The 25,759-nt window shown below is 40.2% G+C and overlaps 2 protein-coding genes across 2 annotated transcripts; both read right to left on the reverse strand.

Annotated features, from left to right (window-relative positions):
- Window positions 1–2,976: 2,976 nt before the first annotated feature.
- LOC310933654 (androgen-dependent TFPI-regulating protein) lies at window positions 2,977–4,469 on the reverse strand (the record flags this gene model as incomplete). Its single annotated transcript, XM_083897189.1, has 5 exons — window positions 2,977–3,136; window positions 3,434–3,549; window positions 3,934–4,035; window positions 4,113–4,238; window positions 4,317–4,469. 5 exons carry the CDS (start codon window positions 4,467–4,469, stop codon window positions 2,977–2,979), a joined length of 657 nt encoding a protein of 218 aa, XP_083753315.1.
- A 1,032-nt stretch (window positions 4,470–5,501) lies between these two features.
- Window positions 5,502–17,146, reverse strand: fam83ha (family with sequence similarity 83 member Ha). The gene is made up of 8 exons (XM_083898191.1): window positions 17,066–17,146; window positions 14,700–15,151; window positions 14,419–14,583; window positions 13,162–13,286; window positions 11,011–13,006; window positions 9,975–10,233; window positions 7,765–9,464; window positions 5,502–7,667 (listed from the first exon to the last, which is right to left on the reverse strand). Exons 2-8 carry the CDS (start codon window positions 15,141–15,143, stop codon window positions 7,656–7,658), a joined length of 4,701 nt encoding a protein of 1,566 aa, XP_083754317.1. The 5' UTR covers window positions 15,144–15,151; window positions 17,066–17,146; the 3' UTR covers window positions 5,502–7,655.
- Window positions 17,147–25,759: the final 8,613 nt, after the last annotated feature.

Consider the following 25,759-nt stretch of genomic DNA (forward strand, 5'->3'; position numbering starts at 1 on the left):
TGGGGTGCGTTTTAATGTGAAGGTAAACGGAAATGACCGGATATGGCACTGCTTTTTACACACACAGACGTGCAGGTGGTGGTGAAGAAACGTCGCGAAGCATCGCAACTGTTCGAGAGAGGGGAAAGCGCGCATGCGCATGTGTGGTTTGAACAGGTTCAAACACATCTTAACATGTTGTGTACATGTTGAATTAATAAATGAGTCATTCAGTAAAGGCTGAATGCAGCCCTTGAAAAGGTTCACAGTCCCACAAAAGTGAAAAGACCTGGCTAATGTGTTTTTCTTCTGCCTCTATCATGAGGTTATTTGCCCTCAACAGTCTCTCTCACTTTCATTTGAACCAAAAAAGACAAGCATCAACATGTGCAGAGATACAGTAAAAAAAATAAATAAAATAAAAACATTTGGTGGTTACACTTAATAAAATAGACCAATAAACAGAGACCCAATATAGTAGTTGGATTATTAATTAACTTGATATTTTCCACTCAGACTCCAGACAAGATTTCAGAGTTTCTGGAAAAGTTTACTACTTTTCTGTTTGTAGTAGCACTTGTGAAAGGGAACATTTATTGGATTCCTTTATTGGATTTAGTGAAACTAATGGAACCACTGACGAGCCCATTCACCCATGCGTGCTTATCGAAACAAAATGAAATTAAAATAAATATATAACTGCATAAAATAAACGAATGAACCAAAAATAAATTCATGTAATAATCTTCATCAACATACGGTATATAGTACAAAATATAATTTGTAATATTTGATAAGGAAAATCCTAACATGCAAAGTTGAACACAAAAAAGTACCATACAGAGAGCAGAGTGCAGTATAAGGCTTATAAGTGAGGTACTACAGAACTAAAGTGCTGTATATGACTAAATTTACTTAAAACATTACTTACTTACATTCAATTCCTTCATATCCATTGCCTTTAAACTTTGGTTAGACAGTGAATAATAACAAGGGTTACATGGAAACAGTTGTTTAAAAAAACACAAATATCTAAGGCCACGTGTCACTGACATGTACATGAACAACGTTTATAGTATTTTGTATTTCTATTGTCTTTTTGAAGGCTCTGCCTATAAATAGAAACTGCGTAAACTCTACAGACACTGACTAATCTCTCTCCACCAAAACAACCCTTATTACGCAGACACTTGCATATCAATGCGTTCATCGCTGCATGATTAACAGGTCATGTTATTCAGCAGCTGCCCCGTGAAAATGCAGTGAATCCTGTTGTGCTGGTTCTATGCGGGCGTGTTCTCTTGTGGATTTACGCACAGTGAGCTGGCCTCTCGGAGCCACAGGAGCTCACTTGGTTCATATTAAGAAAGAAATCAGCGCATAAGCCAAGACAGAGCCAGGAGGATCAAACATGCTGGAACTGCTGGGAGTAAGTAAAAACATCTTTACACAGAATGTTCAGAGTCTTTTATCTGAGAATATCTGTTAGTGAAGCAGAGTGTTTGTGTCATGAAGAATGTGGACTGACTGTGTTGTTTCTAATGCTCAGATCGTTGCTGGCCTTCTCTTTGTCATAGTGTGGCTTTCAAAGGGACTTAAAGAGGTGAGCAAATGTTGAAAAGTGTCAAATTCTATAAGTAAAATGGACAAAGAATGGAAGTCACCTTGACTAAAACAGGCAGACAATCACTGCAAATACTAGAGCAGGTGAGCGGCAGAAGGAAGAAGGAAAAAGGAAGCAAAGAGATTTTTCTGACCTGGTTTATTGTCTTTGACAGGGAAGTCAATTTAAAAAATCACAACAGCATGAGTCCACCACCACCACCACCAAGATGGTGAGCTACACACAACCCACTACTACAATTAACCTGATAGATAATAAATAATGAAACATATTAATATCTGACTTTCCTCTCTGTCACAGATGAAGGATCTGAGTGAAGAGGATGTGCATTTACTGGCCAAGATCCTCTCAGTCGGACTGGTGGACGCTGACCCGAACTACCTCCACCACCTGAAAGGCTTCAGAGACTTACAAACTCGTTGATTCGCTTTTCAACAAAGAAAGAGGCAAAGAAAAAGAAAACAGGGGATTCCTGGGATTCCTCAGCGTGGACATGACCTGGAAGATATCAAGTCAACGCTGTGCAGCTTTGAGTCATGGATCGAGTCATGGATGTGGTTGAACTCTTCCTGTTAGCTCAACCTTCAGATGTGCCACTATTCATCATGGTGTATGGACAATATGCACTTTATTCTGGTCAGATATGGCAGGAGTAACGGAATGGGAATATCATTTTCTCTTTGCCTTACTTAACATAAGTGAATGAGGAAAAAAAGAGAGAGAGAGAGAGAGAGAGAGAAAACATCTGATTTATTATATTTATCATGTTGTTTTTGAAAGCCAAAACATTTCTAGTGCAGTCGTCAGTAACACCAGCCCAACTGGGTCTGTTGTGATGTTTAAACAATGTGTAATGTGTGTCTTTTATATTGTAAAAAAAAAAAAAAGAGCCCGTCTTTGAGCTTGTATAGTAATATTTAACATGTATTAACAGATTAACAGAAAGCATTTAACACCAGAGTGGGGCAATGTAACTGCTGCTACTGTGGCCACAGTAAACTAACTAGTATTTAACAAAGACCATTGAGGGGATTCAGCAGCAATGTGTTATACAGTAATGACAATTGTTACAATGGCTGTATCAGGCGCAAAATGCCTCTAAATAAAGATGATGATGTGTTTTATTACTAATATGAGGGTGTTTCATTTCTATTTTCAAAATGACATTGTCTCACTTCCAGGTGTATTACATCTGTGTAACCATTTCTATCTATAAAGTCAGAGTCACTTTGTTTTCGCTGCTTTGTTCATGTGTTTCCCTAAAGAAGACAACACAAGACAAGACGAGACAAGACAGAGAGAAAAAGAAATCAGAGGCGCGTTAAGTCAAATTCAGTCGTTTGACTTGATTTATAATATTACGCGTGTTGACGTCACTTACTCCATACGAGGCTGTTGAGACTCTTCCCCAGCAGGTAGAACAAGGTCACCATGGACATGTTCAAAAAGAAGAAGGCCACCAGACAAGACGTGCTGAAGTGTCCAAGGAGGGGATAGACCCAAAGTCCCACTGACAAGTACACCCACAAAATCCTGCAGAACACGATGACACAATCATCTTCTACTGTCCTCTCACAGCGCTAGTATTCAATGACTCTCTCCACCGACAGACTGCTGTTATATGTCTACAGTAAATATAGAGTTTGCACATCTGACATCGTGAAAATTCACTTTGATGCTTTCACCCTTGAGCTGTTTTGTGTGTCTGAACTTGCCACAGCAGGAGCACAGACACGCTGTCTGCCGTGCTTTTAGATGAAGATGAAAAATACTGGATTTGAATACAGACAGAGTTTTATAATTGTGTGCTGAGTTGACTTTATCACATACCAGAACAAGTAAGCCAAGCCCACAACTCCTAATGCTCCCAGGGCATGTTTCGTCTCCGGGTAGACGTGGGGCTGCACCAGCACCTCTCCAAGTAAAAGAGGCAGAACCAATGTGTGCTGAAAAAAAAAACATTGTAGAATTAAAGGCGCCATATGTAAGAATGTGTTTTGGGTTTAATTTTCTGACGTTACTGGCAACCCGTGAGACTCTACTGACTGCAATGATTGGTAGACGGCGGTAGGTGGCGCCACATGCCAAAACATGATTTCAAAACATAAACATGATTTGCAGTCTGCAAAATATTTTATTAATGCAAATATTTTGGCTGTACTGTTGTTGTTGGTGAGTTCAGTTTGTTATATGAACATTATTCCTGAGTCTCTGTGACATATTAGGAGGATTTGATGGCCAGTTTCTTTAGATGTATTACATAATGCACCTTTAACTTATTAACATTTTAACATTTTTGTTCACAAGGTCTTAAAAAATGTTTTACATACCATAGCATGGTTCATCCAGGGATGGAAGAAGGTGTCAATAGTTGCCGGGTAGATTAACTCTCTGTCGTAGGTAAAGATAGTCCAGAAAAGTAGAACCACAAACTGAACAAAAGTTAAAAGAGTTATTAATGCATAATAATGAAACGAAAAAGTTGAAAAGATCACTTTGTGTTTCTCACCATGCCCACGGGGACGACAAAGACAGAGAAGAGGAAGTCTTTACATTTGTTCAGAGTGCTCTCAGATTGGTCACCAGGCTGTAGATCATGTAGTGCTGCCAGTCCAAAGAATAGAAACTGCACAACCTGAGACGCAAGCAACATTTTTGTTTAGACCGACAAAATGCACCATTATAACAAAGTAAAACCAGGTAATGTACTCACCAAATTTAAAAAAGTAAGGTACTTCCAGGGTCCTCCATAGGCAAAGATACCCGGTGGTAACTCCTCTCCATCCTTAGCAGCCAGACTCTTCATTACAAAAGTGTACCAGATGAACGCTAAGATGTGGTACACTCTACTCACAGTTGAAGTCATTTTGAGCTTTTTGTTTCTATAGACAAGAAAAATAAACAGTGAAAAAAAACCTGTCTTTACAATACCTTCAGACTGAAGGAACTCAAGCGTAAGAGTTCCATGGTTCTTTGAAGATTACTGTAACGCAGCTTATCAAGACATTTTGAGACAAGGAGCCCACTGTTCCTCATGAAGCACTGGGGTCTTTCGTTCTTTGCCGACGTACTCCAGCATGTGACTCTCATTCACAGTGGGGGCTTAGTCGCTCTTATGGTGTTTTGCAAGACATAAAGACAAAGTGAGCAAATCATGTTTATGTAAATAAATCCTGTGGCATATAAGAAGTGAGTGGGATTAAGCTAAATTTTCCCATCAGAAAGTCCTTACCAGATACAGGATTAAGACAAAGTTAAGGCAATATACCGTTCATTGAAATGTTAAGATTTATTTTTACATTTATTCATTCTTATTTTTGTCCTGAAGGTGGAGCTAGAGAAAGGACATCAACACAGCTTGTGAAATGCAGGAAATTCCTGAACTGAAAGTCATAATAACCTGGTCATCGAGATACATTATATGTATTTTATAACAATGTAACACGAGCTGTTACATATGCGTGTGTGGGAAAGCCAAAGGATTTGTATCAAATAAATCAGGAAATCACACTGACCTTCAATTATGTCAGAGATCCAGAATTGTTATTGAACAGAATAAATATTGCACTTAAGATTATACTTGATTATACTTAAAATTGTGTCAGGTCACAGTGAGCTAGTAATCACTGAAATCTGGGGAAAAAATGTTAATATTCGTGCAGATATGGAAACTTCTGTCCACAGAACAGCAATACTTTACATCACGTTGCTGCCTTTGATACATTATTTGTGCCAGAGATCATAGGCAAGTTTTACTGTTGATATTAATCGTCTACAGATAAAGCAGTAGAAGGTGGATGCATACAATTTGCAATATTGGGCACACAGGAGCCAGAAAAACATTACTAAGACATTTTATTTACAAATTAAAACATCCTATTTCATAAAGTGTGTAACAGTTGTGCTCTACATACAGTTCTTCAAATTCTTTGTAGTTTTCAGATTTTTTTTTTTTTTTTTTTAAATTACATGGTTAGACAGACAGGTTAACAAAGATTCAAAGTTAATAAAGGATTGGCTGTGGCATATTACAAAATATAACCTCATCTATGAGGTAGCTTCAGATGTACATGGCGAAAGGTGACATTCACAAACAAAAAAAAGCAACATGTTTATACTTGTTTGTTTCACAAATAACGTACAAATAATCTGCTTTTAAACACTTGATTTGGGTGAAAAGACCCTTTAAGACAAACAGTACAGCAACTAAGACTGACATTAAACCTCAAATTAGTTAAATGCTCTGTAGAATAGAAGCATTCCATACTGTATGGTATGTGAGGATTTTACACGTGACACATCATGTAAAGGCTGGTATTCTGTTGCAATCTTGTGTTTTTCACTGTTTTTTCTTCTTACAAATAGGTAAAACAATGTTTTATTAACATCAGAACAATAACCTTGCATGGTTATACATCCACAGAGCCACAAATACATATTATTTAAGATTGAGATACAAACAAAAGTATATTTCAGTTTTATGAGCACACGACTGAAGATCGTGTCATACTTTAGCACATTTTGACAGCTGACATCACTCAGTGTGTTTACATGCACGTTAAAAGCACGATTTTCGTAGGACTAAGACAGTAAATCTGTTTTCTTAATGTCATGTAAACTAGATAGACTGACTAAAACTGAGCTATTCTTAATTGGACTAACATACCTGGATAATGTGATTCATAGTTCCATTACCCCTGCATGTAAACACTTTAGCCCAATTTATACTCCTGCGTAAAGTGCTCTACGTAGGTTACGCAGCCCTCTGCGTTGACGGATAGGCTGTCGCAGAGCCTCTGTGTCGTGTCCGGCTACACAAAATATTGTTTAAGTGTCCGTCACTCCGTCAAAGGGACAACGGAGACGGCAAGGGCTGCGATTGGTCCTCAGGACAGGCCGAGCTCTGTGCCGGCCGCAGTGCGCACCGAGCGTCCACAGAGGCGGAGCTGATCACCGCCGACAACGTCGCTGCCAAACTATAAATACGTCATATCTTAATACACAAACCACATGCTTAGACTCTAAATGGCTAATTTCTCACCTCAAATTATCTTAAAACTGCATTCCAGGACACAGAAAAGTGAGAAACAGCCACTGTTATTCCGCTGCAACAAAAACTTTCTCTCTCGGACGCCATTGCTCAGTGTAGCCAAAAGCACAACAACCTTGCGTAGCGATCCCTACTGATCTGGCGGGAAATTGCAGTGCGTATCCGTCACCACGGCGGAGAAGTATGAAGGCTCGATGGGTCTCTGTGGTTACGCAGTCTGATAACGCATTACGCAGTCGGAGAAGTATAATGTGGCCTTTAGTCAGACTGGGGTCGGACTTGGCATTCTACGAAGTAGAAAGAGACGATGTATAAACTGTTGCCGGAAATCATACAGCGGCGTCTTTCTTCGGACAACACAGCAACCACAAGAGCCATGCTCCATCTAATTTGTATAACAATTAACATGTACAGCAGGTACGAAACATACACAGCCACAGCACGATCTATTTCACCGTCCATTTGCTGTTTGTTTTTCTGTTTGTTTTTCTGTGACTTCAAGGTCAACAGGAAACAGGAAGATGCAATACACACTAGCTTATAGAGTTGACACAGCTCTACCCACGGAGGCGGAGTCAGGCGTACACAGCTAATAAATCAATTTTCTCCTCCGCATGTACACTCGGGCTCTTAGTCAGACTACGGCCTTAGCTCGATTAAACGGTGCATGTAAACGCACTGAGCGTCAGTGCTGCAAAAAGGGTAAGGACAGGCAAGATCATAAAAAACCATTGCACACATTGCACTTTACCCATGCAGTCCGTAAACCGTTTGATCACACACATATTCTCAGTCCATGTGCTTTGGTTATTCACCCACAGGAAGAAGCCCTTTGGTAAACCTTAGTGACAGCCAGTTTGTATTCTTCTGTGTGAGATTCACCATTTGTAAGTTTGAGTTTTAAGACACAAAGTTGTTGCTCCTCAATTAAACTTTTCAACAAGTTCACGTTCTTTTTACACTTCCTGTAAACATTCTGCCTTCTCTTTCCTTGAATATCAGTTAAGGTGCCATCTAGGAAAGAAGCAGAGACACAACATGATTAAACACAGAGGCAACTAAATGTACATATAAATGGGCGCTAGAACAGTGGTGTTATATGTACTCGTACCTCAAATCGACTGTAAACTTTCCTCTCCTTCCTCATGCTCTGGATCCTCTCGAGCAGCTTCTCCCTCTCTTGCGTCGATTTAGGCTGTCCTTTCCCAAACGTCCCCATCTGTCTTTCTGCTTCCCTTTTGGCATCTTTGTCAGCTTTGTCTTCTTTCTCATCGTCGGTGACAGGAGATTCTTTGGTGGCCTCGTTCCTACTCTGGCTATTAGCAGAAATCTGGCCTAGCAGCAGCTTAGTATCATCTCTAAGGTTGCTGCTTGAGAGCACGTTGGCTGTTGATGACTGGTAACGAGACTGGCTCGCTTTTGGCTGCTTGGACTGTGACGACGCAGAAATGACTTGATTTGATCCAATCCCTGCTTTCTCTGAGCAGTTATTTGCCTTTACTTGGCCATTTTTTTTTTCACTTATGACAGATTCCTGTGTTGTAGCATTCATTTCCTTATTTGTGTCCTCAGGTTTTTTATCACCAGAGTCAGACCTTTGTTGGTCTTTGTGACTTTTTTCAGCAGGATCAGATGGCTCTGGAGCATGGCTTTCCGAGGTCACACATTCAGGTGTTTGCTCTGGCTCTGTTGGGATTTTTGAGGTAGGCTCAGTTGGGTGAGAAGTTTCTGTTGAGGGGAGGGGGGGTGTAGTTTCATTTGAGTCTGCTGTGATTTGCTTGGGAAGAGAGGGTGTATGTGAAGGACTGCATGATGTGGACATGTTTGTTTCTGTTTTTCTTGCCTCAGGGGACAAAACTGATCCATCTGACTCAGTTACAGGAGAAGAGCGGGGTACTGTTTCAACAGGAGCAGGACTGACAAATCCTGTCAGGTTAAGTACGGACGGACGAGTTGCTTGTTTCTGACTATCTTGTGGAGATGCATTTGCTGTGGACTGGGAAGCATTAGCAGAAATGTCCGAATTGGCAGTAGAAGATGTTTCTGATGGGAGGTGGATAGTACTGGTCTCAATTTGATCAGGTCTGGAAGTAGAAGTTTCCAGATTAGATACATGAGGAAACTCAGACTTGATGGGTGACGTAGGGCTAGGATCCGGAGACTTGATATCAGATTTCACAACCTCAGATTCACTGGAGTTTGTCTTAGTGGTGGAATGTAATGACACTTTGTTTGGTTCTGGCACGGTTGTGCATGTGTCAGGAGTGATATCAGACTCCACTTTTGCAGAGTCGACTACTGAAGGGATCTCAGATGACGTCAACTTGGAATCAGGCTGTAGACAAACCTGAGTAGACTCAGATTCTGTTAATTCCTTACTCGTTTCATTAGCTGTTTGGGCGGACTCAGGTGGCGAGCAGCTGACAGGTTCAAGTGCCTCTATTTTATCAGAACTTGGTGACAATATACTGGAGGCTGAACTGGACTCTTCTGCGTTAGAACATAGAGTATCTTTAGGTGAAGACTGAGGAGCAGAGCAAGAGGTTGGAAGACTTGGAATGATCTGTGAACCAGAATGTGAGGATCTTTGAATTGATGTGTTAGAAGAAGTCAATTCTGATCCATTCTGTTTTTCAGCTCGTGGTGCAGGTTCAGTGATTACAGTTTGGGACTCAGCTGATTCAGCTTTTTGGTTGTTAGAATCCAAAGGAGCAGATGCAGAATTGAGTGGTTCATCCAGTGAGCTGGGGGTGAGAGAACTGGACTCCTGTGAGGTAGGATCACAGTTGGGGATATCACTTTCATTTGAATCTCGTTCAGGGGATGGACCATTGCCATGAGTAGATGTTGGACTAATGCAACTATCTTTTACAGCAGTTATTGAGAGCTTTAAGTCTTGAAGAGTTTCGTGTGAAGGTGGTTCTCTTTCTGTAGAAATGGGCATAGATGTTGTTGGTTGGCTGATTTCCAGCTCCTTCTCTGACTCAATTTTGAAAAGACTGTCCTGCTTGGGGATTTGACTTTCATTTGAACTTTGTTCAGGAGATGGAACATTAGCAGGGGTAGCGTTTGTTGATGTCGATGGATCAGTAAGGCTATTCTCTTTTACAACAGGTTTGGACAGCATTAAGTCTTTAATAGGTTCAGGTTGAGGGGGTTCTGTTTCTACAGCAACAGGCAAACATGTTTTTGGTTGGCTGATTTCCTGCTTCTTCTCTGAGTCAGTTGAAATTTTGCTCTGTTCCTCTTTACAGCTTTGGGATGTACTGTCATCATTTTTGAAAAGACTGTCCTGCTTGGGGATTTTACTTCCATTTGGACCTTGTTCAGGAGATGGAACATTAGCAGGGGTAGCATTTGTTGATATCGATGCATGAGTAAGGCTACTCTCTTTTACAGCAGGTTTGGACAGCATTAAGTCTTTAAGAGGTTCAGGTTGAGGAGGTTCTGTTTCTGCAGAAATGGGCAAAGATGTTGTTGGTTGGCTGATTTTCAGAACCTTCTCTAGGTCAGTGGAAATCTTAGTCTGTTCCTCTTTACAGCTTTGGGAGGTACTGGCATCACTTTTGACAAGACTGTCCTGCTTAGGCATGTCACTTTCATTTGGACCTTGTTGAGGAGATGGAACATTAGCAGGGGTAGATGATGGACTAATGCAATTATCTTTAACAACAGGTTTAGAGAGCTTTAAGTCTTGAATAGTTTCATGTGAAGCTGGTTCTCTTTCTGCAGAAATGGACAAAGATGATTTTGGTTGGCTGATTTCCAGCTCATTCTTTGAGTCAGTTTTGACACGACCATCTTGCTTGGGGAGTTGACTTTCATTTGAACCTTGTTTGGGAGATGGAACACTAACAGGGGTGGCATTTGTTGATGTCAGTTGATGAGTAAGGCTACTCTCTTTTACAGCAGGTTTGGACAGCATTAAGTCTTTAAGAGGTTCAGGTTCAGGAGGTTCTGTTTTAGTCACAACAGGCAAATATGTTGTTGGTTGGCTGGTTTCCAGCTCCTCTGAAACAGAGGACATTTTAGTCAGTTCCTCTTTACAGCTTTGGGAGGTAATGGCATCATTTTTGGAAATACTGCACTGCTTGGAGGTTTCACTTTCATGTGGACCTTGTTCAGGAGATGGAACCTTGGCAGGAGTAGTATTTGTTGATGTTGGTGGATGAGAAAGGCTACTCTCTTTTACAGCAGGTTTTGACAGCTTTACAACTTTAAGAGCTTCATGTGAAGGTGGTTCTGTCTCTGCAGAAATGGGTAAATCTTTTGTTGGTTGGCTGATTTCCAGCTCTTTCTTCTCTGAAACGGCAGAAATGTTAGTTTTTCCTGCACCACTTGTAGTAACATGTTTTTCAGAGAGACCCTCTGATTGTGAAGTATTAGCTGTCTTCTCTAAGGCGTTTTTTGTATTGGTTTCATCCTTAAGAGTGGTACTAGTTGTCAGATCCGTGGGTTTCACCTGAGCCTTGTCTGTGTTCTTTTCGGCTTCTGCAGCCTTAGCAGCTTTACGTTTTGCTGCAAGGTCTTTAAAAAACATGAGCCTGTTATCAGGATCATTCATATCTACATATGACGGAGTAGCGCACAAAGATGTTGGTGCTTTTACTTGCTGATCAGTTTTGGGTAGATTAGTTTCAGATGGCCTAGTTTGTGGTTTTGATGGTGAAGAATTTGCTTGCTCTACGTCCGATGGTTTCAGTGACTCCACTTTATCTACTGTACTGTTATCGGAAATATCCTTTGACTTTTCTACCTTTGATTGATTGACATTTGCTTCTTTACTGTTCTCATCATTTGGCTTGGGTGTCTCTATAGTTGAGTTATCAAAAGTTGTTGACTTGATGTAACGGCTCCATTCAAAAGGTTCTCGTGGAGTAGATCTCCTTTGTCCTAAAACAAAAGGTAGTTTTGTCTGTTCTGCTTCATTTTTTTCATTTTCTTCATCTTGTTGTCCAGCAGTTTTGGTATCTTGGGAAGAAGGCTGCTGATCAAGAGAGCTGAATATCAAAGATGATCTTAACCTAGAGCCTCGTGGCGTAGCATTGAACTTTCTTCTGAATGACTCATCCCTTAGAAGAGTAGTGGTTTTTGGCTCCTTTTGTTCTGCTTCCTCTGCCTTTTCTCCTTCAGTTGTAGATGATGATTCGGAAGGTGTTGGTGTTGTGTTGGCTTCTGATGCCACTGCAATAGGTTCATCAGGCAATTTCTTTGGCTTCTCTCGCACAGTGTTTTTGGTGTAACTTGGCATTTGACTCACCCTTGGTACCGCAGGAATCTTAAATTCTCTTACATTTGGAATTTTAGGAAATGACAAATCTATTCCTGGTGCTGTTTGCTGTAAAGGATTTGAAGGCTCTTCAAAGGGGTCTGGTCCCTGACTTGTTGCCAATGGCAGGCCTTCATCTCCTGGATTATCATATGTACTGAGGTATGAGCTAATCCTCCAGTTTCTTAGACCTCGTTTCACCGTAGGATCCTTACGGTCAGCGTTAGACTCCTGGAGAATCAGCTTTTGCTCGGTTGTATTTGAGGGTGTGGGAGAGGTCTGACAAGGATATGAGCCCATGCTCTGCCTTTTAGGCTGAGGTGAACTAAATGGCAAATCTGGCTCAGGCACTAATTTCTCTGAGCTCTGATGAAAGTCAACATTTCTAGTAGATGATAAATAATTAAGCACAGGGTCAAAGTTATCAGGTGGTTGCATCTCTTGCGGTAAACCAGATTCAGAGTACTGATCTGATTGGAAGTCTTGATTCCAGAACTTTTCATAGCCACTGTAATCTGCTTCTGGTCCTTGGACAGGCCCTGGAAAGGTCTGCTGTCCCCTGTTAAACTGCCTTCCCTGGATCTCAGGCTCTGGCATTCCCTGTGGCTGTGAATGTGGATAAGAATATCGACTTTGAACACCTTCAGCATAACTATGGCGTTTGAATGCAGGATTTTCTAACATTGACACTCGGTAGGGGCCCTGATCATGAGATGAATCCATTCGAGGCTGTGGGGAGGGAAACCTCTTATAAACATCTGCAGGGCTGTGCTGGGGTTCTTGCCTTTTAAGAGGCATCATTCTCCAGTCCACATCCATTCGTTCATCATAGGACTGTCTCATCCTCTCCTCTGAATCCAGTGGTAGAAATTTTCTGGGCTCTCTGAACAGAGGAGTTCTTTCACTTGGGTATTGCCTCTTTTGTAATGGGCCAAAATCGTCGATTGGAGCAAGCGTATTTTCAAGCATCAGGGGCTGGGACTGAGCAAAAAGAATCCGAAACTCTTCGTCAAAGGTTGAGACAAGCTGTCCTAGAAATAGGTGTGCCATGCAGCGGTGGAGCTTCTCAAACGACCACATGAAGCTTGAAAAAATTGGCACAAATAAAAGTGGTAATTAATTAACAAAATACTTGCAACAAACAGATGCAAATTAAACAAATGTTGGTATGATTGTGTGTGTGTCATATGTTCGTTCATGTGGTATTGAGTTCATAGGTGTGTCTTTCAATGGCTGCACCTGTAGTTTCCACTAAGCACAGCTCTGCAGTCTGTCAGCAAGAAGCGATCCATCATCTGACCTTTAAAGGATTTCCCTGAGCGGCAGTGGTACGTGATGCCCGACACTGTTCTCACACGTAAAAACTGCAAGACACACATCAAACCATCCAAATATAATGTTATAATAATATCATGAACAATGAAGAACAATTAGTAAATGAAGTGTTGTTAGTGTTTTAATTGCAAATCAAACTAGGTGGCAGTATTGCATCAGCATTGCCACATTTGACATGAAGTTCTATGTAATATTTATATGCTGTTATTTCTGTTATTGAATAAATACTTCAGTATATTCTCTGTATAATTCAGGGACAATAAATTAACTAAACTAAACTTAACTAAATTATTATTTTGTCCAAAAGGCTGCATTTTACCTGAACAGGCAAAAAACAAAACACAAAACAAAACAAGAAACACATTCCAAGCGTACACAAGCAGCACAAAGCATAGAAAGTAAAAGCAAACGTATAGTGCAACATACTAATACTAATTATACAATAACATGCCAGATCAGTGCAGGATAAAGCAATAGGGATGTTTGCATTAGTTCAGTTATTTGATAATGCTAGTGTATAATACATTTCTAATCGTAAAATCAGAAGTCCTAGTCAGCCACGTGATGTTTGCAAAGAAAACAAGTTTGTATTATGAAATGACGTCACTTCTATTAACAGAGAATGTGTACCTACAGAAGAATGCTTCTCTAGACTCGTTCAACTAATACTGAGGAAGCTAGACTTTTAAATTATAAGGTTAACAGAATAGTCCCTATTTATGTTGGTGTAAAAAGACCTCACGTGTTTAAACACTTTGTGACTTCTCCATTTCTGTCTGTGACTCAAGGCCCACTGATTCCAACCAAAGATATACAAAACTATTGTATAACTGCCAAATTTTAACTTTAAAAAGCAATTCTCTGTGGTATTTGGGCACAGGTTTTAGCAAATACTAATTATACTATGAAATTGGTGCTGAGGTCAACATTTTGCAGCAGCAACTCTGTGTATGCAAACTAAGTGAAAATTCAATCAAATATAGAATATCACTGGATTTTGAGACATTCAAATTTTCCCCAAAATGTATCTGAGACTGTGTGTGTTGGTTGATGAGAAGCACTTTTCTAGTTTTTGCATGGTGTTTGTCTATTTTTTTAATAATACAGTTTTTAACTGCTTCGTATCCGCACTCAAATGTAGAAGTGACTTGATAAACTCACTTGAATGCTCTGTAGATTGACCCTGCAGTTGGACACCATGTTGAGAAAGTGATCCGTGTTCTGCTCGTCTAAAAGGATGTAGACAGCGACACTCCTCATGGCAGCATTGAGTATATCCGCAAATATGTCAACATCAGTAAACATGTCCATCACTATGGCAATGACCTGAGGAGATGAAAGCAACACAAAAACATGTGTTGACAAAACTGTCAGGACATTGTGACTTTGACAAATCAACTTTGGCACGACATACACCTTTATAAAGCAAGAGAAAGGCTGACCTGCTGAGCATTCTTGATAAGTCTCCGAGCCTGCTCCTTGATACTTGGCATGTCAGGCTCAGGGGGGTTGACCAAAGTGGTGACCTCTGTGGGCCCAATGAAGCGATGCAGTTGAGGCCAACCAAGGTCCAACCCCGGTACATCCTGGTCAGAGAGAATTGGCCAGTAAGTGTCTGAAGAGCCATCTCCGTCAGTCTCCTGAAACTGTTGCTCAGGGTGGTAGCTTTGATGAGGACTTTGAATAAAGTTCTGAATATACTGAATCTCAGGCGTTGATAGGAAATCCACCACATCTGCTTTTTGGAGGAAGTTGTAGTATCCTTCCAAATCCTCCTCAACAAGCGCATCAATAGCTAATCGGTAATCTTCCCGATAGTGAGGAGGGAGGTAGTTGGGGTCCAGAGGGTTGTCCCCAGCAGAGGAACACTGAGAGCGTCGCGCCATTCTCTAATCTAGGGAAGGTGAGAGCAAAATAAAACACATTAACTCATGTTCCATCTTAACCACTATCAGTCTTATCTTTTCAAATCAAAGCTAAGATCTCGCTTCCATTTTGACGATGTAGGAAAGTGAGCAGCCTTGGTGGACTTTTGCACTCTCTGACAGCTTTCTCTGGTCTGACATCTCTGGTTTCCAGTCAGATTTACTGCATGATCGTGGAACAATGATCACTGGTTTGACTTTGCGCTGTGGGTTCTCTTTGTTAGCTTTTGCTAAATCGAGACACTAATATGTCAACATCTGAAAAACAGCTGCACCAGTACAATATAAGTGAATCCAACCATGTCACGGCTTCATGGCTTCAGATACTTATGAACATCAGAAAGACAAATTGCATCAGCATTAGATAATGGAATACAAAGACAGGTTTTGAATTCAGTGAATCTGTCACCCAACTCTGCAGCTGTGTGTCTCTAAAAAGCTTTAAAGGTCCATTATATAAGAATATTCTTTTGTTTGCTTTTCCATTAGTGATGGCACCTGGTAGTTTTTAAGTACCTGCTCTGGCAAGGTTCCAGGCGAGCTGAGCCGATACATCAATCCCAATACTTCTGTTTAAAGCCGGCAATTGTCTGCACTCCGGTCATCCAGGAAGTGCAGGACTAATCCTTTTTAATTCACTGATTCTAATGATTCAGTTCACAGATAACAACTGTTTAATTAGTCACTAGTACCAAACCGAGTAGAGTCGAGCCGAGCTGACCTACAACTGTATAGTGGGAAAGCGCCATTAGTGGCATCTTAATGTGAGAGCGCAGATTGTTACAAATGGAGGACCAGAGAGGATGCAGTTGTTTTGTTTTTGTAGTAAACTTCTGCTTTAAAATGCAGAAAACACAGACTGGATAGTGTGTTCGGGCTCCAGCGTGGAAACGTGTAGACGCAAGATGGCGGCTTCCATAAACAAGGCCCGCAGGTAAAGCCTGGGTAAAAGTCTGCACCTCTTGAAAAACTTTAAATACATAGTTGGAGATCAAATTGAGATGCTTATGAACATCAGAAAAACAAATAAAAGTCTTTCCCTAAGACTTATTCTCAGAAACCCAAATGTTTTTTTTACCTTTAAGCCTTTGAGTCACAGTTCAACTTAAGATCCTCTGTCAACATATGAAAAAACAAACAAACAAACAAACAGACAGTTGCAGTATAAGTGAACACAACCACGTCACAAAGCAGCTGTGTCACCATACAAACTCCAAATTAAGATGTCAATTCAACCGTTTCACTGATACAATATGCCTGAAACCAATTATTGATTTTGAATGAATTGAAGTGAATCCAACCAGCTCTCTAATAACTTTAAGAGCATACTTTGTTCCAACTGTGATACATTAGAAAACACCAGTACATAACACTTGAACCCAATCATTGGTCTTGACTGAAATGAATCAAACCATATCAACTAGTTGCACAACTGTATCTCCTTTCAAAGTCTAGGTCAGCTCTTCCTGTCCTGGATCTGCAGATATCAGACACAGCGCCATTATCTCACAGTAATCCGACTAGAATTAGCTCAGAATGAAGGAAGGGAGATGGAATCTGACCAGAGGATAGATGATTATGGGTGTGGCTCCTCCCTCTGACCGAAACAACCAAAGTCTGCATATATATGTGCAAGTTTGGGCAAAGCCACATGTAAGAATGTCGCCACAGGGGAACATATCAGTCCAAAGAAAACACACACAAAACACCCTCAGTGTAACGCGGCGGAAAAAAACACCTTCTACGGAGTCAACTGCTCTCACTTCACCACCAACACGGACATGTCATGTCAGAAAAGTTAATACGCAGACCACGTACAGTCGGCGTCCATATGCTAAGTCTCCCAAACTTCCCGATAACAACGGTTTACAGGCCAAACTTACCGTGCTGCTGTTTACTCGTCACTTTACTCGTCGTTCAAACTTAACCGCAGTCATGTTGTCTTATTCCACCGCGTTTGCCTCCTCAGTTTCGCCGTGTATCTGCTCCATCTGAGACTCGTCTCAAGTTTTGTGTTACGCCGCCTTTACCGTCCTCCTTCGCCTGCCTTCACCCAGCTAAACCAGTTTAGTGTCATGCTTGAGGCATGTTGTTGGCGAGATACGAGTCAGAGAGACGGAGATACAGTCAGAGGAAAAGTGGTGTCGAGCGAAAAAAAAAAAAAACACGTCGCTCCGCCTCAACTGTAGCTGAATACGTATCATTCTCTCCCTCTCTTTTTTTCTCTGTGTGTGTGTGTGTGTGTGTGTGTGTGTGTGTGTGTGTGTGTGAGAGACACCCAGCTGAACTCTGCACACTTCTTATCTGAAACCATATCAGCTGTCATTGACCTGTGTATTGGGCACACGCACACACACACACACACACACCATGACCTCATTGATTACCCTGGTCCGTGAACGCAACACGTATACATATTTATATCCATTCATACGTTAGTCATATCCTGCTATCTGCTCTGTAAAACTTTAACTTCATTGACAGGAAGTCTTTATTAGCATTGCGACATGCCAATAAGTCATATCAAAAAAAAAAAAAAAAAAAAAACTTTTATTGTTTTAAAGGGAGAGACATGATACGATATTTCTGTCCGATAACGATATCACAAACTTGAGTATATACCGATACCGATATTAGTCAGATACAATCAATTTAGACCACTTATGACCCAAGGTTATAATAGCTTTGGATTTTTCATTAGTTCTTTTTCGTTATTTCCTTAATAAAGTTAAAGTTATGGGGTTTGCTGGTTTTTATTTCTTTGTAAAGGCTTAGTTTTTTATTATTATTATAAAATAAAGTGTTTTAGTGTTAATAATAAATAAATACACTTCATATGAACCAAAAAGGCTTAAATATAAAATTAATTTACAAAGACAAAAACTAAACACATTTTTGCTACAATTTTAGTTTTATAAACACACGATTCAGTTTCAGTTATTTTGTTAGTTTTTCGTTAACTATAATAACCTTGTTATGAACAGTGAAGCTGTTAATTCATTCGCGTTAGACATTTCAAAGACATATAATTTAACTTTTTTTTTACAGTCTGTGCATAGTGACGCATGCGATTTATAGGAATTGTGCAATGTATCAGTTTTTATATTTTTATCTGTCCGATATTCGATCCAGTGATTTTGACCGGTATCGGACCAATACAGATATTGGACGATACCGATTCCCATACCCAATTTTATAATAATACTAAAAATAATATCATCATGAATCAAAAATATTGTGGTATTATTATCTATCTATCTATCTATCTATCTATCTATCTATCTATCTATCTATCTATCTATCTATCTATCTATCTATCTATCTATCTATCTATCTATCTATCTATCTATCTATCAGTAGAGATGCCACTGTGTAATAAGATGGGGTTATGACTTTATTTGAATTCTTTTTAGATTTGTAAATCAGCAATTATTAATAAACAAAACAAAAGAAGGGGAAGTATTGCTGGAATATTATTTATCTTGTAGAAGGTCCTTGGCCAAGAAGAAAATGAGAACCTCTGCTTTTGGTGACTGGGATGTACCAGACTCTTAGTTTCTGTTACATGTAAGCAACAAGATATATCAATTAAAAACCTAAAGTTAATTCTTTGGTTGGACAAATTACAAGGAGACCTCTGTAGCCTCTGTATTGTAATAATTCTGGAACCTAGACATTAATAAACGATACCGAACCGTACTGATGCATACAGGTAGGGCTGCAACTAACGGTTATTATTTTCATAATCGATCTGTCGATTATTTTCTTGGTTAATCGAGTACAAACCAAATTGATTTAGTTTTAATGATTTCTTTGCTACATGGAGCAAAGAAACCCGGAAAACATATGACGTCGTTTTTGGTATTTGCAGTTCATTTAAAAATGAAAATCACAAGCTTCAGGTGATCTTTTAAACTCTATGCAGATTTCTTACTATGATGCAGATGTGAGCAAACAACAGTGGCAGCAGATGATTATTTGAAAGACTGCAGTGTCATTCTTTGATCAAGGTGATGTCTGGAGCGGAGAATCACAAGATGACCAGGATAAAACCAGAGCCTGAGGACATCGTGTCCTCTGCCAACACTAACAAACTCCACAGCAGCCATGGCCACAGACTAAAGTGATATTACTCATTCATAAGTGCCGTTATGTAACTTTACTTTGTGGTTTATTGTGATTGTTGATGTGGAAAAACCTGGCTTTGAAGTTGTGGGAGGGCCATGTGGGATTCCAACATAAGACCTGTTTTCTTAAACCTTGAAAGGAGAGAGATAGAGAAACTATAACAGTGTGTTTTCTTTCAGGGTTGCTCTACACTCAGTCCGAAAATATGCTGATCAGAATGGAGTCTGATGTAACTAAAGCAAAGGAAGTGATGCAACACAGTTGCTCAAATGACATGAAGACAATCCCTTATTGTTCCTGCCAGGCAACACCCAAGGCATACAGAGGAGCAGTTGGATTTGAAACATCAAAATGAATGTTTACACAGTTCATAGATAGTTGCTGCACTACATACCATAAGGCAGCACTCAGCGCTGCAGTCTTTAACCCCTGGAGGCCACAGAGAAAAATAAGACTTTTGGTTTTGTGGCTGACAGTTTTGGTTATGAAAGAGAAAATTAATCAGCGCTTGAACCCAGCCCCCATCCATAAAACGTCTCCAGGAATGTATGAATCAAACCAATGATTTATGTGCGACCACAAATGTCTAAATGAATTGTTCCTGTTAAAACAGAGAGACAAAGTGGTAATTAAATGACTGTAAATACAGTGGCTTGAATCCAACTGAAACTTATTTGCATGATACAGTCACAGTGTGCAAGTGTGCACCCACTGGCCACTTTATTAGGTATAGAACACACCTGATGAAGTGGAAAGAGAGGCAGCCTGGGTGATCTTCTGCTACTGTATCTGCTTCAAGATTCAACACGTTTCACGTTCAGAGGGAGTCTTCGAACCACCTTAGTTGGAAGGTTTGGTGATTTGTTCTGTTAAAGGTGACTAATGCCTTATTATTATGATCCAGTGAGGTCATTCTCCCCTGGAGGCATTTTCTCTCAGAATCCTGTTGCTCAGTGGATATTTTGTTCTTTTCAGACAGTTGTTAGGTTGTATTGGAAAGTCTCAGCAGGTTTTGAAAAAATCAGACCATGATGCTCAATTGACCATGTCTGCACGGGCCTAAATGCACTGAGTTGTTGCCATGTGATTAGCATTTGAACAGATGTACCTAATAAAGTAGCCAGTGAGTGTAGAATAAGACCAGTTTGAAAATGATCACGGGCTGCTCCACATTTTGTCATATGTGCTGTATTAAAGAATATAACCCTGTTGACTATAAAAAAAAAACATTTTAGACATTAAAATCCTGTCTAAACTAAAGGATAATTTGGCCAAATAATCTGTTCAAATCAGACTAAAATCAGAAGGCACCCATGATTGTCGCAAGGACTAGATCGGGATTGAAATCTGGCCAATTATCCTCTCACGTGAGGCTTTAGTCCGCACTGCACCTTTAATGCAGACATGTATGCCTCCATTAGGAATCCATGAATTGAAAACTTAACCTAACATTATGAGTTAACTTTACTCATCCTTTAACATTTCATCTACTTTTCCTTTACATTTATGGTGAAATATACATAAATAAATATACATAAATATGCTCGTTAGCGTTGTTTTTGTGAACATGCCGCTGTGTAAATTCTCCCCTGGCTAAGGAGAGTATGAGTAAAGCATTTGTTTATAGCGTGCACTTGGGGATTTTTGCTGATAAGGATCTCTCCTTGAGGATGAGGAGGAAGAGGATGTGGGAACAAAGGAAAAGGGAAGAGCGGCAGCTGCAGAATACATTTTCTAGAACGTATCATTTTGATAGAGAGATAGAGGAAGTCTGAGCGGATTTCAAGGGGATGAAATCAGGCTTTCCTACAGAGATGATGAGGAAGAGGATGACGAATGAGCTCAGTTACAAACGAGTGCGTCACTGCACTTGGACTGGACTCATAACTGTAGCACATAGACCATAAACTCCTACTCTACCTGTGATTCAGCTGTGAAATTAACGGATATGATTGGAAAACCTGAGGAGAACGTGTGTTTGATTTTAAATGAACTCTTTACTTTAATCTGTCATCACTGACAATCTGTGAGGGGCCGCCCTTATCAGTCGATGAAAGGGAAGTTGGGCTCCTCTATATTTGTCACTTAGAGAGGCCATGACAAATTCCTCAGGCGGCTGTATTCCTACAACATTTTGTGTCTCTTGGAGATGCTGTACATGTTTCAGCCCTCGTCACTGGGGCTCAGCGGCCCAGATCGCTGTGGAGTGTTTTCAGAGGAGGCTGTGGGTGTTAAGTCAGAGATCATTACTCCACTGATGGAGAAAGGAGCAGACATAAACACATGAGTGAGACAAACCCACAACAGTGAAACAAACAGGCTCTCGACGGTGTGAAATGTATGGACACACAGCAGCATGAAGGTGAGGAGTGGTCCCGGGTTGTGTTTAAACTCAGGAGTTCCGCCAAAGTCGTTATGTTTCTCACTGCGCTTGTCTATTTATACGTGAGAAGCATAAAAGTTAAAGCTCCAGTGTGTAACTTCAGTCACCAAAACACTGCTAGCATCACTAGTAGGGTTGGGTACCAAAAGCCGGTACTTTTTGTACTTGGTACCGATTTGCGTCGTTACTACCGAGTATTGGTTCACTTTTAATGAATCTGTGCCAAATTTTGATATTAGAAATGTCTGGGAGAGTGCGTGAGAGCGCGAGAATGTGAGCGCTAGACGGCGCGAGCATGTCAACAATACTAGCGAGCTGGCCCGATCAAACACAGGATTTATTTAAAAGCTGAAGAATGTACCACTTTTTAACTCGAGTGAGAATGAGCGATGAATAAACTTCATCGACACGTTCAGGTAATTATCTAACTCACTAAGTGAATAAGTAGGTGGGAATAACATACAAATGAAAAACATGTCTTTTGGGTTTCATTTTCTGACAAAACTGGCAACCCGTGGTTGCTCGGCAGCTGAGACTCTACTGACTGCAATGATTGGTAGATGGCGGTAGGTGGCGCCACATGCCAAAACATGATTTGCAGTTTACAAAGATTTTTTTTAATGCAAATATTTTGTATGTACTGTTGTTGGTGAGTTCAGTTTGTTATATGAGCATTATTCCTGAGTCTCTGTGACATATTAGGGGGATTTTATGGCCAGTTGCTTTAGATTTATTACATAATGCACCTTTAAAAGTACCAAAATAGGGTACCGTTTGGTACTGGAACCAAATTCCATGTACCGATACGTATCGGTTCAATTATGAACGGTACCCAACCCTAATCACTACCCTCCTTGACATAGTTCGGTTGAGGACATTTCATCTCTCATGGTTAAGGCAGATAAGTCAAATGTTTTGAAAAAAGAAATCATGTAATAGCACTACACTTACGTCTATTTTACGGCGCTTTCCCACTGTACAGTTCTAGCACGGCTTGGTTCGGCTTTGCTCGAATCTACTTGTTATTTTTTGTTTGCTTTTCCATTAGTGATAGTACCTGGTACCTGCTCTGGTGAGGTTCCAAGCGTGATGAGCTGATACTAAAATGTGACGTCGACAGAGACTGTCGTCACTGGAAGAGTCATGAGCTTGACCACCGAAGTGAACGTCAGTTAAAAAGACTTAACAATCCTGAAAATATTCTGTCCAACATTTAGCAATTTCTAAAATCTCAATATTTAACAGAGGAGTCTGGTGTATTTCAGTTCACTATAGTGGCAGAGTGTGTGCTTCTGTCTTGCAGGAAGTACTGAACTAATCTTTTTAATTAACTGATGTTTGAGTGTAATGACAATGTGTCTCCTCTGGTTTTACCGGATATTTGGAGGCTGCTGAACGTTAGCGCTGCTTTGCTGTGAATAGACGCTGACCTCAGTTCACACACTGAGCAGCAGGTGTGCTTTTGTATCTGATTTGACTGGTGTTTTGTTTATGTAATTAAGGAGTTCATTCTCCCCGTGTGTGTCTGTGGATTGTAGTACTGTTTTATCTTTGCCTCTTTGATTGTTTAAAAGTGGTTTATATATTTTTATTATTTCATTTTTATTTGATAGGGACAATGGATATTAATGAATATCTTCAACAAGTGAGGATGTAAATATGCCAGATTACAGCAACAATGCTAATTTTTACGTCTGTAGTCCCTAGGCAGCTGACACATTGAACAGAAGATAAAACAAAGACAAAAGGCAGAAACAACACTATGTGGACAGAAGCAAAAAAACAAAAACAAAAACAACACTTTGTGGACAATCTACTGATGAGGACAGCTCTGGTTTCAGACATACGATTGTGAGTGTATGTATGGTTTATATATTGCATGGTGACAACCAGGTTCCAAACATGTTTAGGGACCATGTCAAATAAAATTAAATAAATCATATCTTTGGATACATCTAGGCTTTCTATTGTGAGCATGCATTCATATATGCATACTTTTGTGCACCTGCGTTTGCGTGCAATTACATTTACGTATACGCTTGATGACAGGCGTTGTAAAATCAGAACGATACAGCAGACAACGGCAGGCTGTTGTGACTCCACCCAGACGATGTTTACAGTTCCATCGTTTCTATTTACACAAACTAGACGACACCATGTTTGTTACCTGAACCTAGAAACGATGAAAAACAGGGAACAGCTTCTGCGATTTACACTTTTTTTCTTTTCTTTTTTTACTTGCCTGACTACTTTCCAGCTCTATTGTAATGTATCCGGTTGTGCATCCTGCGGCTGCAGCACACAGCAGAATTTCCTGCATTGAGTCAGGGACACGCACGTCACAGACAAACATCACATCCTTCTATACGTCTAGGATACTAGGACACAATAGCTGAAGTCCTGGAGCAGCGAACACAGCACCCACCATGTCACAGTGAGCGAGAGCAAACATCTATGACCACACATGTTATAATATAGGAAAATGAGCTTGACAACACACTGACATTACATTATCACTGCACTCCACATGTACTGAAGCTGCACAACTGACTTCCATTCATACTTCAAGTGATCTTTCAGGTTCTACTGTTTACTTTTGGGTTCTTATTGTTTGTGTCGACCTGTTGTTAGTTTTGAGCTGCACGACAAAGCTGTTGAGCTACTTAAGTGTGCCAAGGTATCGCTCCACGAGAAGGCTGCGGTGTAGCTTGAGGTCAAACGAAAACTTATCCGAGTTACCGAGGTCAGATGATGTGCTGGAATGTGGCTAGTCAAGAAGGTCAACAGGTCAAATGTATGATTTTACTGAAGAAATGTCTTTCACTTGATCTACAAATATGGAAATTGACATTTAAATAAAATGAGAGCCGAGGCAGCACTTATCTCTATGGGAGGGGGATTAAGAACATGTGCATTTGTTTTGGGAAACATAATTAAAAAAATGAATTCTGAGATGGACACAGTGAGAACAAGTGACTTTCTGCATGGAGATTAGACATGTTCTCCTCATGTGTATGTGTAGGTTTTCTCCGGGTTCTCCAGTTTCCTCCCACAGTCCAAAAACAAGCAGATTTGGGGATTAGTTCAATTGGACAAGCTAAAGTTGCCCTGTGATGAATTGGTGATATGTCCAGGGTATAAACCCGCTTTTTGCCCCATGTTTGAGATCGGCACAGCGACCCTGTGACCCTCATGTGGAAGATAAAGCAGTAGAAGATGACTGACAATTCTGAGATTCTGTCTGTCTGAGATTAAAGTCAGAGTTCTGAGGAAAAAAAGCCTGGATTTACTTTACTGGATTGACATAATCTGCTTCCGTAAACTCATTGCAAACACATGTAGCCATATTGCTGTGTATAGACACGGCTTGTGCATATGTAGGTGTTCTTTTGATTTGTTCATAAATCCAATACAAACACTCAGTTGAAAATGAAGGAGTGCTTTTTTTTTTTTTTTAATTATGGACTGGTAGGTCCTCACATTGTCATTATCACAGCTCACATTAACTTTCGCTGACTGTCATCAATTTAAAATGCTCTTCTCGATGCCAGATTCACTGACAAATACTTGGCCAGATTAAAGTTTAGGTTGGGCTGCAGATGGATTGCACTGAGGCCGTCTGCCAAGTCGTGATATTTAAACAGCGCCACTCTCTGGACAGCCGACTGTCAGCATTTTAATCTGTTGAGGTCAAACTCCCTGAGTGGTAGGTGGTGGTAGTTCATTTGTTTATATCCGGAGGATGGTTAAGTGGTGACACAGTGAAATTGGACATTGAGCATAGTTTTAAATGTGTCAGAACAAAACTAATTTGTGAAAAATCTTTTTATAATTATTATTTCAAGTGCTTCTTAAAAAAGAGAGAGACATACATTTCTGGTGTTAGCCGTAGTGATAGTGATTTACTGTTTATTGAGTTTACAATAAATGTAGGTCCATTGATGCTCATACTATAATAACACAGTGTAATGAAATATAATACTGTTACATGGTCATACAAATACAAAATAATAACAATAATACTTGTAGTAGTGATTGTGGGACAATTTCAATGTAGCAAATTATG

This window comes from Microchirus variegatus (assembly GCF_963457635.1).
Source record: "Microchirus variegatus genome assembly, chromosome: 11".
Taxonomy (NCBI): domain Eukaryota; kingdom Metazoa; phylum Chordata; class Actinopteri; order Pleuronectiformes; family Soleidae; genus Microchirus; species Microchirus variegatus.